Genomic DNA, 12,471 nt, shown 5'->3' with positions numbered 1-12,471 from the left:
CATATTCTAATTTACCTTTTCATGGATGCCACTTCTAAATATTGACTCAAGATGTTGTCCATCAAAATAGTAGAGGACTTCATAATTTACAAAGCACTTTTAGTTCAAAGCTCAGGAAGGTGAGGTCTAAAAGTAAGTAACAGTCCTGGATGCATAGGAAATTAAGAAGTCCAGCTGGATTTTAAGTCAGATGGTCTGATATGTATATAAATACATGTCTACTGTATTTTTATTCTTTCTTCACATCCTGTGGTTGCTTTGGAGTGTGTGGATCCACTTATTCTTTATTTATTCAACAATTACTTTCTGAGTGTGTACTGTGAGCAAAAGCATGTCCACAAGCTGGAGATTTGCAGGTAATAACACGGGCGAGGGCCCTACCTCTTATGGTGCGGTTTAGAGGGAGGAGGCAAGCAGAAGGCCGTTAGCCTAACAAGCATGGCCATTTCAAACAGTGATGTTTTAAGAAGAATAGAAAAAAGTGGTATGATAGAGCTGACTTCGATACATACGAGAGAGAAGTTACCTACCAAGAAGGGCTCCTGGTGGCTAACTGGGTGCAAATGTAAGACTGGAGCCTAGCAGCTGTTTGTAAGTAGGGACTTCTCATAAAAGCTACATTTCAGGGAGAAGACTGCACCGAACTGCCTGCCTGTGCTGTGTTCCTGGCTGAGCTAGTCCTTGTGAAGGAGTTTCTAGAACTGCATTCCAGTCACTAGGATTGAAACTTTTCCTGTCCAATCAGAGCTGTGCAGCCCTATGTCATTAGCGTCTTTATCAGCCAATCAGAGTGGCTGCATTTGGACCAGTCAGGACAGTGTTTTTTGGACCAATCAGATTGTGAGGATTTGGAATCCACATCTATATGAGAACAGACTGGGCAGGAACCAGTGGTGGAAACTTCTCTGTATAAGTCAGCTATTCTTGGCTTAGGGAGTGTGCTTTTCCTTTCCACTGAGGGCTGAAGATGCATTTCCCCAGCTGCAGCTGAACGTGGAGGATGTCTTGACGTAACAGAACAAAGCAGAACAGAGCAGAGCTGTTGCCTCATCCTAGAGCTGCCTCCCGGCCTTGCTGTTCCACAGCCCTGCTGTGTCTCAGCTGAGCTCTTTGCCCTGCAAACTTTCTTGCTTCGCCATACCCCAAATGGGGGATTTCTGTTGCCATCGAATTGACAACAACAACCCTTAGTGGACACATAGGTGGACTTTTGAGATTGGATGGCCAGGGAGCGCTCCTCAGAGAGGGGACAATGGAGTTGAGACCAGAAGTACCTAAGAAAGCCAGCCAGGAAAAGATCTGGTTGAATCCTTTTCTAGGGGGATGAACATTTAGCATAGTGCAAATCCTCGGCATTTCCTGTGTTCCTTATGGGATCGAATTTTGAGACTTGAATTTATACCATTGTTCTTCTGTGTACACATCAATGTCTACTTTTTGGCAGAATACACATATTAGCGATAGTATAAATAACAAATATATTATAAAAATAGAAAAATGTCATTCTAGATGTGTGATTTCCTTATCAGGCATATGCCTCATGCAAAATTACCTCCTAGGAATATGACCCATGGGTTTTGCTTGGATGACTAAAAAGACGTTTTGAAGAAGAAAATGGCATTCTCAGTTGCTGGCCCTCCTCAGGACCACCTACTGACCGTATTTCCCACAGGGATCTGTAAGCCCCCCCACCCCCACGAGTGCTATAGGGCAGTGTCTAGTTGATGCTAAATCTATGTATCAAAGTTGGCTCAGATGGAATGAACTCTTTGTTCTGGGGAAAATATCATGTTTCCAGAACTCCCAAGCAGAAAGCTTTTGTTTTGTTGGTATTGCCATGCCTCTCCAAAACAAACAAACAGAGTAATCGAATGAAAGGACTGAGGTGACATGAGTCAAATATCTTGAGTTTTAGATGGGTGGTGGTGATGGTGGTGGTGGTGTTGGTGTTTGGTGAGGGTGGGGTAGGAGGTCCCATGGAAGAGCTTTCAGTGCTGGTGTCTTCACTTAAGGACGGGCCTTGGTAATGACTGTCAAGTTCTTCGGACTCTCACTGGAAGCAGGATCGCCATCTCACCTGCATTTCTTCTCCCCAAAGCTTCATTCACCTCCCTCCTTGCTGTCCTGCACCTGCGGCCCGTGGCCCTACCCTGTTTGTTCTCTCCTTGGTTAACTCCTCCTCATAGAACAGCACGCCCACACTGTCTAATCCTCTGTAAAAATACATACAGGTGGAGGAGAATAGCTTAATAAATACATCTTTTTTCACTCATCCTTTCTCCCTTGCCCCACACACGTTTTCTTTCAGGGGGTTTTCCGTTCATTCTCTTGGGGCAAAGCCAGAGCGCCCGACTACGGCAGAGTGGACCCCAGCTTCACGGTACTCCCCAGTTTTGCAGCATCCCCAGTTTTCCCTCGCTTGTGCATCCTCCTACGGGGCAGGTGCTGCTTCGGATTTGGTTTGTGGTGAGACGCAAGTCCGTGCACGAGCCGCGTGAACTGGACTATTCTTTACTTTGGGAGCAAACCCCAGACAGGGTTTGTTTTCTCTTGTTTCCTTTTGTTTTCTGTGGCCTCTGGATATACAGGTGGGCGTGCACCTGCACCGACAGCTACTTCTCCTCTTCTTTTCCTTTGTAGTATTGTTTCTCTCTGCCTTTGTCTTTTTCTGGGATGCTAATGGCACACAGAAAACTTGTCTTGTTCTAAATCCGAGTGTTTGGACAACTTTGGGAAATAAAGGCAGAGAGTTGTGTGAATTCCCCAGATGTTTGGTCCTTTAAAGGCAGCCACGTTTGTCAGTGTGTCACTACCCTCTGTGGTCACCACTGGCCTAAAGGACCACGTTCTAGAGCCACATTTGAAAGTGAAAGAGCTACAGAAGAATTCTATTCTGATTTCTTGGGTGGAAAATGGAGTCCATCTCACCTGGATTTTGGAGAATTACTAAGAAACATGGAATACCAAATCCCATAGACTGATTGTTGCTAATCCACCCCTCCATGGAGGAGTTGGTATACCTAGTTTCTTTCTTTTTTTTTTTTGTTTTAAAGATTTTGTTTATTTATTTTTAGGCAAAGGGTAAGGGAAGGAGAAAGTGAGGAGAGAAACATCAATGTGTGGTTTGCCTCTCTTGAGCCCCCTACTGGGGACCTGGCCTGCAACCCAGGCATGTGCCCTGACTGGGAATTGAACCGGTGACCCTTTGGTTCACAGGCCTGCGCTGAGCCACACCAGCCAGGGCCCCAGTTTCTTAGTTTTCTCAAGTTACACATCTAGCAGGGAGAACCATTTGTGTTTACATGGCCATGCAAATTCCTGAGGGCAGTCGTAGGCTTAAGGACAAGTTGGCTGAATGACCCGTGTAATTTCCTGTGACATCAAACTGTGCTTCCCTCAGTTGTGGGGACATCTGTGACCATTCTGCATGGGAGGATGGAGAGGCTGTATCTGCAGCTGAAGGGCAGAGACCTCGGCGCCAGTCCCCCAGGCATGAGCCCTGTTCCTGTGTGGCCTTGGGCAAGTCGCCTACCCTCTCTGTGCCTCAGCTCTTGGTCTCCAGTGCGGGGTACTTACGGTCTATGTTTGCGGGGACGTTAGGAGGATTTAAGAGATTTAAGTAACATTCAGTTTGGGAGAGGTGCCTGCCATGCAGTAAGTGGCATTTAACCACTTGTTGCTATGATATCTGTAATTTTATGTACTCATTTCCCCCAATTCTAGTTTATTCTTAATTTTGTGTTGCAGAAGACTTGATTTCCAGTTATCTGTCGTACTTGGGGAGCTACACCAACCCTCTTGTATTTCCCATTTAAGAGTTACAAGTGGATGGAGGCCATCCGTGTGGCAGGTCTAAGCCTGAATGTCTTCCATTTCCCCAGCAAACACAGACCTCTTTGCGGTGCCCACGTGCACTTCGGCCTGCCCCGTGACGGAACCCTGGAGAGGACGCCGGTCCCGTGGGCCTTAGGGCTCCTGCAGGCTCTTGGCCTCTTCAGTGGACTTGAACGTTGTGTACCGTGTGTCAGTGGGAATGTTTCCATGGGTAGAATTTTTTTTTATCATGTGTCAGTCCCAGCTGAGCCCACACACGGCCTGTATTCTTGTTAAGTAGGCTGCAAAAGGAAGAGTATAATTTTTAACATTCTGCTGTAACTCTGGGCCTATATGATCTTATCACGTATAACCTCAGAAGCCCTGCTTTTCACAGGCCAGCTACCTGCCCTGTGGACGGGAGCTGGCTTTGATATCTGAGCCCTCGACCCTTCTGTGAACAGGGCTTTGGGGACAGCAGTGTCTTATTTAATGTGAGGACGGGAGGAAGCAGGCAGCGCCCTAAGACTGCAGAATCATGGACAGGAGCACTCGTGGGACTGTGGGACTAACTCTCCAGCCTCTGCGTGTCACACTGTGGGGAGCGGGGGATCTGCTGGAAGTCACAGCCAGAAAGAGTCAGAGCCCCAAGCTCACATGCTTGTCTTCCTCCCTTGTGACGGCTGGGGGAGAAGGAACATCATGCAGATGGGCCTCGAGGTGGAAAAGAGCGTGGGGTCTCAAGACATCAGGTAGAACCGGCATCCAGCAGAGTGGTTGGGGGAGGCCGTGGCACCAGATGAGGTTAGAGAGGTGGGCAGGAGCCAGACAGAAGACCAGACTGGACTTGGATGGGTGTGCATGTTCACCCCCAGTGCGGTGGGAAGCCCGCAGGGCCTGGACAAGGGAGTCACATTGACACTGTGCACTAAGAAGGCTGCAATGGACCGTAAAGACATGTAGGTGAAGTCCTTTCACTTTTGTCACGTGTTCATTTGTTTCACAAATGTCACTGTGCACCAGCAGTGATAAGCAATAGTCAAAAAGAAGCCTGTACATTCATGGCACTTATTTCTGATACAAATCTCATAGCATTTTTAGGTGGAATCCACGATGTTGGCAGTTTCCCAGATTTAGGAATACTTTCCCAGGAAGACAGTACCATGGACTACTCAGGTTTTATTTTATGTCCAATCCCCTCTGTCCCAGAGGGGCCACCCAAGCACCTGGGAGTGTCCGAGTCCCTCCAGCAGCGTTTATTCTGAGCACTTAGAAAATCGCGGACCTGAATACATGACATTTTTTAATTTCACAAAGTATATAGAGTATTATGTACTTCATCACGTTCTAAGCCCTTTATAAATATTGACATTTAATCTTCCTCCCAGGTCTGTGCAGTCGGTAGTATTCCCCTCCCGGTTTCCCAGATGAGGCAGCGGAGCGGCCTGTCACTCAGGGACCCCGCTGGCAAGAGGCGGGACCGGGACTGGCGATCAGGCTCTTAGCCGCTGCCCTGCCTTTTTTGATATAAGTCATAAAAAGGTATTTTTTTAAAATCATCAAACATCGTCCCCGTTTTGCACCTGGGGTTTCTTTGGACGTTTAGGGTTGTTTGCAGCCAGGTTTAGTGAAAACATAGGACGTCCTGGCCCTCTCTTACTCCGGCTCCCGTTCTGGGGGGCCCCCGCTGGTCCTTCCTGAGTCTCTTTTTGCATTGAGTTATCTGTCCCATTTAATTTGTGTACATAGAAGGTGTTTAATTTCACTCCATTTAGTGACGTGCTTCAGTCCTGCCAGAACGTCTGTAAGTTCCCCTGACGGACAGCAGAGAACTGGCCAATGAGCACATGTGACAAGTAGGGAAAAGTGGATGGTTTGTTGCAAATGCTCAAGCCAGTTTACTTGAAATTGGGGATTTTGTTTCCCTCCTTTGTGAGACCGCATAATAGTTTGATTTAGCTATTTATAAGTGTTTAATTGTATTTTAAACAATAGAGTAAACGGACAATAGGCCCTCACTTATCGGAATAATAAAACTGGGGGCAATACTATTTAAAACCTCGCACATTCATTTATGGGTCCCTTGAGGGGGAAGTCTTTAGGCCACTCTGGACTCTGTTTTTAGGTCGGTAGCAACAAGATGTTTCTGCCTGGTAGTTCTCCTGCGGCTCGGGGGTCTTTTGTTGAGGTTAGTTTATTTGTATCCCCCCAGGATCTTCAAGGCGTTTCTGGCCCCCTTTGGGGGGAAATATTCCGTATGCTTCAGTCCTCAGCCTGTGATCATTTGCATCCGTCACTCTATCTGAAATCCTCCTCATCACCCCTCCCATCTCAGCCTTCTTTTCTGTGTCTGAAATAGTTTCTGAATGCTCTAAGATACTTCTGAAATCCTGTTTCTTCAGTGAAACTTTCCATGGTTAAGAGAGAAATCTGGCCTCTGCCCTGGCTGGTGTGGCTCAGTGGATGGAGTGCTGGCCTGCGAACCAAAGAGTCGCTGGATTGATTCCCAGTAGCAGGGCACATGCCTGGGTTGCGGCCCAGTCCCCTTGTTGGGGACATTTGAGAGGCAACCACACATTGATGTTTCTCTCTGTCTCTTTCTCCCTCCCTTCCCCTCTGTCTAAAAAAATAGAAAAAAATCTAAAAAAAAAAGAGAAATCTGGCCTCATCTTTATTTCTACTTGTTTTGTTATTCAGGGATGAAGTTTAATGAACTTTCATTGTACATGGTTCCTTCACTTTAATTTTAACAGACTAATTTATTCTGCATATGGAAACCAGCACAGATCTCTCTGTTTTATGCTTATCTTTGGAACAGTGACCTTGTTTAGCATGACAAGCATGAATTCTAATTCAGCTGGTCGTGTATTTCGCTTAGGGAAGAGTTTATCGTGTGTGGATGAGTATGAAATAAAATGTCACTGCGTTTCTGTTGGTTTTCCAGGGCTCCTATAACAAAGCTCCACAGACGGGGTGGGTGAAACAGCAGAGATTTATTTTCTTGCAGTTGTGGAGGCCAGAAGTCCGAGATCACAGTGTCGGCCGGGTTGGTCTCTTCCGAGACCTCTCTCCTTGGCTTGCAGATGGCCCTCTTCACATGGTCTTCAGTCTGAGTGTGTCTCCTTTTCTTATAAGGGTATCGGTCATATTGGATTCAGGTCCATCCATGTGACTTTTTTTAACTTAATCTCTTTACAGATGCTACCTCCAAATGATCATGTTCTGAGCTATGGGGGGTTAGGTCTTCAATGGATGGATCTTGGGGAGACGCAATTCAGCCGTAACAATAAGCGAGGGAAGAGAGCATCCTGACGGAGAGGAGGGTGTAGGGTAATGGTCACGACCTGGTTTAAAACTGGCTAAGTGATTTAGGGTAAAATTCACCCTAATTAGCCTATTGTCCATACTTCCCCAATTTTTTGGACTCAGTGAAATCTGAAGTACCTTCTAAGCACCTCTAAGATGCCATGTTTTTTGCTTCTTATCTAGGAAGACAGTTGGGGAGGTGATGTTATGCTGTGTTTGCTGGGTAGCATGCAAAAGATCAGGGCTTGTGTCAAATAGACTTTGATTTGAATCCGATCTCTTTTCTTCTGTGGGAAGCCGAAGAAAATGGCTATAAAGACCTTTCTCTTGACCCCTGACAAGCTCTGTGACTGTGGACAGGTTATGCAGCATCCACAAGCCCTGACTTAGCCACCTATGTAGTGGGCATAGGGTTGTTAGGGGGTCTCCTTGGCTCCAGTCCATTGTCACTGCTGCCTGCAGCAGATAGATCCCACCCCTTTCCAGATGCCCTGGGTAGCCCCAGGTGCTGAGACCCAGCCCCCGCCGCCCAGGTACGGCATCACTGCACATACCTGCTGGCTTGTGGCGCCTCTGCTGCCTGCTCAACTTGCGTGTCATGGAGACCATTTGTGGCACCATGCGGTCAAGGTGGAGCACGTGTTATATCAGTGTTCCCCACCTCTCTTGCTGTGTGGTGGAGCCCTTCTGCTACACAGATGTCATTTCAGGCAAGTTAGATTGGTTCCAACTCATCTGGTTACCATAAAATAATTGGTTCTTACTTCTTCTTTCCATATTTAATAAGCCCAAATGGTTACCAAGAAATTGTTCCTGTTCCTGAATCTTATCAGGAGGCAAATGGGGAAAGCTGGTGGGACAGAGATGGCGTTCAGCCTAGCACATGAGATTTTAAGTTGCACAAACTTCGGTATTACCGGAAATAAGTGCTGGACTTCCATCTCCTTTTCCTAGACCAGAGAGCCCCCACAGAGCAGAGCATTTGTGAGGGGTAAACGAAGTGCGTGTGTGTCTGTGTGTGTGTGTTTGAGGCGGGGTGGGGCCAGCAGTGTGCCTTTCACACACATTGTTCTAGTTAAATAGAGTTTCTATGCTTTGTGTTGGGATTGAGTGTATATAAATCCGGTCATTTAAAGCACTAGATGGTCTTTGTTATTAGACTTCAGCAGTGCAGTTGACTCAGGTCAATTGAAATAAAATTCTATTCGAGTAAAACTACCATGGAAACAGGTTGACCAGAGAGTTCTGTGTCCAGGAATCAAGATGCCCAAGTTGTATTTGACTAACAAATTTGAATCATTATATCTACATTAGAATACAACCCTGTTGGCAGTAGCATTTGGCCTGGGAAATTCCTATAAGCTAACTCATTTAACATTGCCTTTCTCTGGCCCACTGCTAGGACCTTTCCTTTGGATTCTGTATTCATCAGAAGTTTTTCGGTAGCAAGGGACAGGCCTGTAGGATATTATCGGGGCATTTTTTTTTCTCTCTCTCTCTCTCATGGATTTATTTCCAGAGAACTGATCAGAAAACTGACTGCTAGCACCCCCAAGGTTGTGTTCTCATGACTTCCATTTGGAAATGAAGAAAGAACCTCTGTCTTCCGTATCCATATATCAAAGAGCAAGGAAGATTTTCGTTGCTTCTGCTTGAGTCACATGGTCACCCCAGAACCTAAAGCTGGTTGACTGATGAAATGGGGTGGCGAAGCATGCTGATTAGCAGGCCCGCTGGAATCCCATGGGCCGGGAGAGGGGTGCAGTCCCACAGGAAGAGCCGCTTAGCAAACAGTCAGCCGTGTCCATACAGATAACTGGGCACTTCAGGTCATCAGGGATTTAATGTTCATTCTTTCAGTGGAAAGGGAATGGGAAGGTAATGACCAAAAAACTGAACTAGATCCACTTGGGCATTTTAAGCTGTCCATTGCAAATCTGTCTGAGACGAGGCTGCCCTTGAAAGGTGTCCGTCAGGTGGGCTATGCATTCCACAGACAGTCGGACAGTGGAGCACGATTGGTGATTTCTGATAGTCAAGGAGCAGAATGACGTTAACGGCCCCTTTTGCTTTTGTGCCAGGGCTGGACGACTGCCTGCAGCAGTACGTCCACAAGTTCGAGCGGGAGAAGATCAACGGCGAGCAGCTGCTGCGGATTGCCCACCAGGACCTGGAGGAGCTGGGCATCACGCGGATCGGGCACCAGGAACTCGTGCTGGAGGCTGTCGACCTGCTCTGCGCACTGGTTAGTTCAGCAAAAGGTGGTCTGTACCGTGAGGGCGTTCTTCAGAACGCTGTTCTCTTAAACCTTCCTCCTTTGCTGCTGAGTGCATCATTGCTTCCTTCACGAGTCACTGATGGGAGCTGGAGATAATGTGAGAAGCGAAGGCAAGCAGTCGTTTCCCAGACTAAGAGTTGGCAGAGTGTGGCCTGTGAGTTACATATGGTCCGCTGTCTGTTTTCATAAATAAAGTTTTATTGGGACGCAGCCAGGCCCGTTCATTTATGTGTGGTCCGAGCCTGACAGTGGCAGAGTTATTTGTAATGGGGACCATGGGGCCCCCCCAAAGCCTAAAATATGATTTTGCCCTTTACAGAAAAAGTGTGTCTGTTACAGAAAAACTCCTCATGAGTCTTATTTTTGAATCCTTTGTAAAGAATGAGAAGATGGAGATGGTCCGGAATGAAAACGTCTCCCACATTGCAATGACAAACAGGCTCTCATTTCCGTGTCTGTTTTCGTTACTATAAAAAGCATTTTTCTGCTTCACAGGTATTTGTGATATTTCTATAACTGATGCCCGTGCTGGAAGTAATCAACCTGTGAAATGGTAGCTAAATGGAAAAAATGTGGACTTAGTTCCATGTCGCAGATGACTGAGCTTTGCCTGGACCGTGACTGAGTTAAATCCTGCCAGGTTCTGACTCTTGCATTGCACCTGTGGCTGCGGGGGTGGCTCTTAGGGGAGGGCTAGAACACCTGTAAGGGCATTGTGTCTATACACTGGTTGGCATGGGGAGGGATCCGTGTCCGTCCGTGAGGGTGCCACACGAAGGATGCAGTTTCCCGAACTGTCAGGATTTGGACAGACTGGGCAGCATTCAAGCTGGGTTAGTAATGCCGTGAACCTGAGCCAGGGGCATATACAATTACATCACTGAGAATGGTGGGAAAGAATGCGCTGCCGATTAGTTTGCTGTTGCTGGTCTGCGTTCCGTTGATTATATAACACTTGTGGCATTGTGCGTGTTCTTTTGCTTAAAATGGACAGAGCCTTGTCTTCGGCTCTGAGATGCGCCGCTCTTGTTTAGGAAAGTAATGGGGAAATTATTCGTGGTTGATAAACGAGCTGCCCCGAGGGAGACGCCGTGGCCAAGTGGTGTGAGCGGTGGCCTGGGAGGCAGGCTTTCTGCCTTCTGATCCTGGCTCCGCTGCATGCTCCACACTCCGTGACCTCCAGGGGGGCGGCGGTGCCTGCCTTCCCCCTCCGTACAGTGACGTTCCCCGGGATGGGGCGGGTACCAGCGTGGGTTTTTGCACTGCCCAGAAGACATCTAAGAGTCCTGTTTATTATCAAAACTGCATGTTTTCAATCCAGTGTAACATGTTTCAGGTCCCTTTTATTATGCTTTCTGGCAACCATGCGTTTCACTCTTTCCTGCTCTTTTTGAATCATTTCTTTAGCTTTGCGGTGGGACTCTGAGGACAGGTAAATCACTTTGGAATCGACAGCATGAGAGGGAGGGAGGGAAGGAGGTGGACTCCAGGCACCCTTGTGTACAGCAAGGGTGATCATAAACACAACAGCTGCCTCTCTTTGCTTTCCCCCCTTCCCTACCTCTCAAGCTATTAGGCTGAAATGAACAAAGCTGGATGCACGCCAGGACCTAAAGCTGCGCTTTATCTCCTACAATTTCCTTCTCATTTCCTCTGTAGACAAAGTTCTGACCTCAGACTCACTCTGCACATGCTTGGTGTGCAGCGTGCCAGTGAGTACCTCCGACAGCAGGGTCGCTGGCGGCTTTGCAGATGAGCGCCCCTGTTCTGGGTCGGAGAGTTTTAGAGAGTGTGACCAAAGTGTCTTCTAGTCTTGAAATGATCTCCTTCTTAAATATCCTTATGATAATGGATGCACTAGTAACACTGTCCTTTTAATCCATTGACGCCATGCTGATCTGTGTGTCTGTAAACTGGTGATGAGTTTTTGCCTCGAAGAATCCGTCTCCTGGGCTGTTCCTTCACGTTCCTTGCAGTTGGCTGTGGTGCCATAAAAGGGGTTTTCATGTAAACACAGTTTAGCGGATGTTGATGTTATGGTGGGCAGGAAATGAATAGAATTAGAAGTAAGGAAGGGGGGCGGGTAGGAAAAATAAAACCATTGGAAAGTTTTGGAAAGAAAAGAGCAGGTAGAATGGATAGGAACCTCAGATAGGGGACAGCTACTGGGTAAGATTCCAAAACCAGTGAGTAGAGACGGACCACAAATAGCTTAGTCGTGGGGAGAGAGCAAGGAGAGAAACAGCCCTTTGTGAACGTTGACCTTGACTGGCTGGAGTGGTTGAGGAGAGGAGAGTGTCGGTGATTGTGACGCAGAATCATGGTAATTTCCGAGGCCTGAATTCAGAGTGTGAGCCCAGATTTTCCTCCCTACCCCTGGGGGCAGGCTCAAGCCGCTCTTTGTAGTAGGATAGTTGTTAGCTACATGCGACTATTTCAATGAAAATTAATTAAAATGGAATAAAATTTAGTTCCCCAGCTGTACTAGCTACATTTCAAGTGCTCAGTAGCTAGCTGTGGTCACTGGCGCCCACGCCGGGTCAGGGCAGATAGAGAACATTTTCATCACCGCAGAGAGTTCCGTGGAGTGGCACTGGTCTAGAGGGTGTGCTTGCCAGCAAGAAGGTGTAATCGTAGCCCATTGTCTGTGCCAGATCCACCAGACCCTTGTTACCTGAAGACCAAAGCAGGGACAGATGTGGGTTTTTTGGTCTGTTTTTTTTTTTGAGGTTGTTGCAGGCTGAGAAAGTGAACAAAGTTGGAATTAGTGCACGTGCTAAGTGATGCCACGTGTATGGGGTTGAATGAAATACCTGTAACGGATCTACCTGCCCAGGGTGCTGCTGCACACTCTGTACCCCTGCGTTTACTCATTGTTCATCATTTACCCACAGGGCACATCATTAAAAATGTTACCTTTTTATGGGGAGAAATCATGCAGGTGGAGTAATCCTTGCTGGCAGTTGGTATTTAACTTGATCTTGCTTGTGAGCTTATTAAGTGCCTTTAGGAAAACTGTGGAATGTATTTCTTAGGTTGTAACTTAATTGTCCCAAGTCAGAGAGATGTTTGAT

The 12,471-nt window shown here is 47.1% G+C and overlaps 1 protein-coding gene across 3 annotated transcripts in view; it reads left to right on the top strand.

The window, feature by feature from the left end:
* The window catches only part of CNKSR3 (CNKSR family member 3), a 77,607-nt gene that overhangs the window by 33,635 nt on the left and 31,501 nt on the right, over window positions 1-12,471 (top strand). For all 3 annotated transcript variants that reach the window (XM_045842750.1, XM_045842751.1, XM_045842752.1), the window contains exon 2: window positions 9,201-9,364. In XM_045842750.1, the coding sequence (XP_045698706.1) occupies window positions 9,201-9,364 (164 nt within the window). The remainder of the gene's footprint in view (window positions 1-9,200; window positions 9,365-12,471) is intronic.

The sequence above is a fragment of the Phyllostomus hastatus genome, unplaced genomic scaffold (genome assembly GCF_019186645.2).
Source record: "Phyllostomus hastatus isolate PE091 unplaced genomic scaffold, TTU_PhHast_1.1 phas_contig_40, whole genome shotgun sequence".
Taxonomy (NCBI): Eukaryota; Metazoa; Chordata; class Mammalia; order Chiroptera; family Phyllostomidae; genus Phyllostomus; species Phyllostomus hastatus.
Note: the sequence above shows the minus strand (reverse complement) of the source record. Positions and strands in the feature narration are given on the sequence as shown.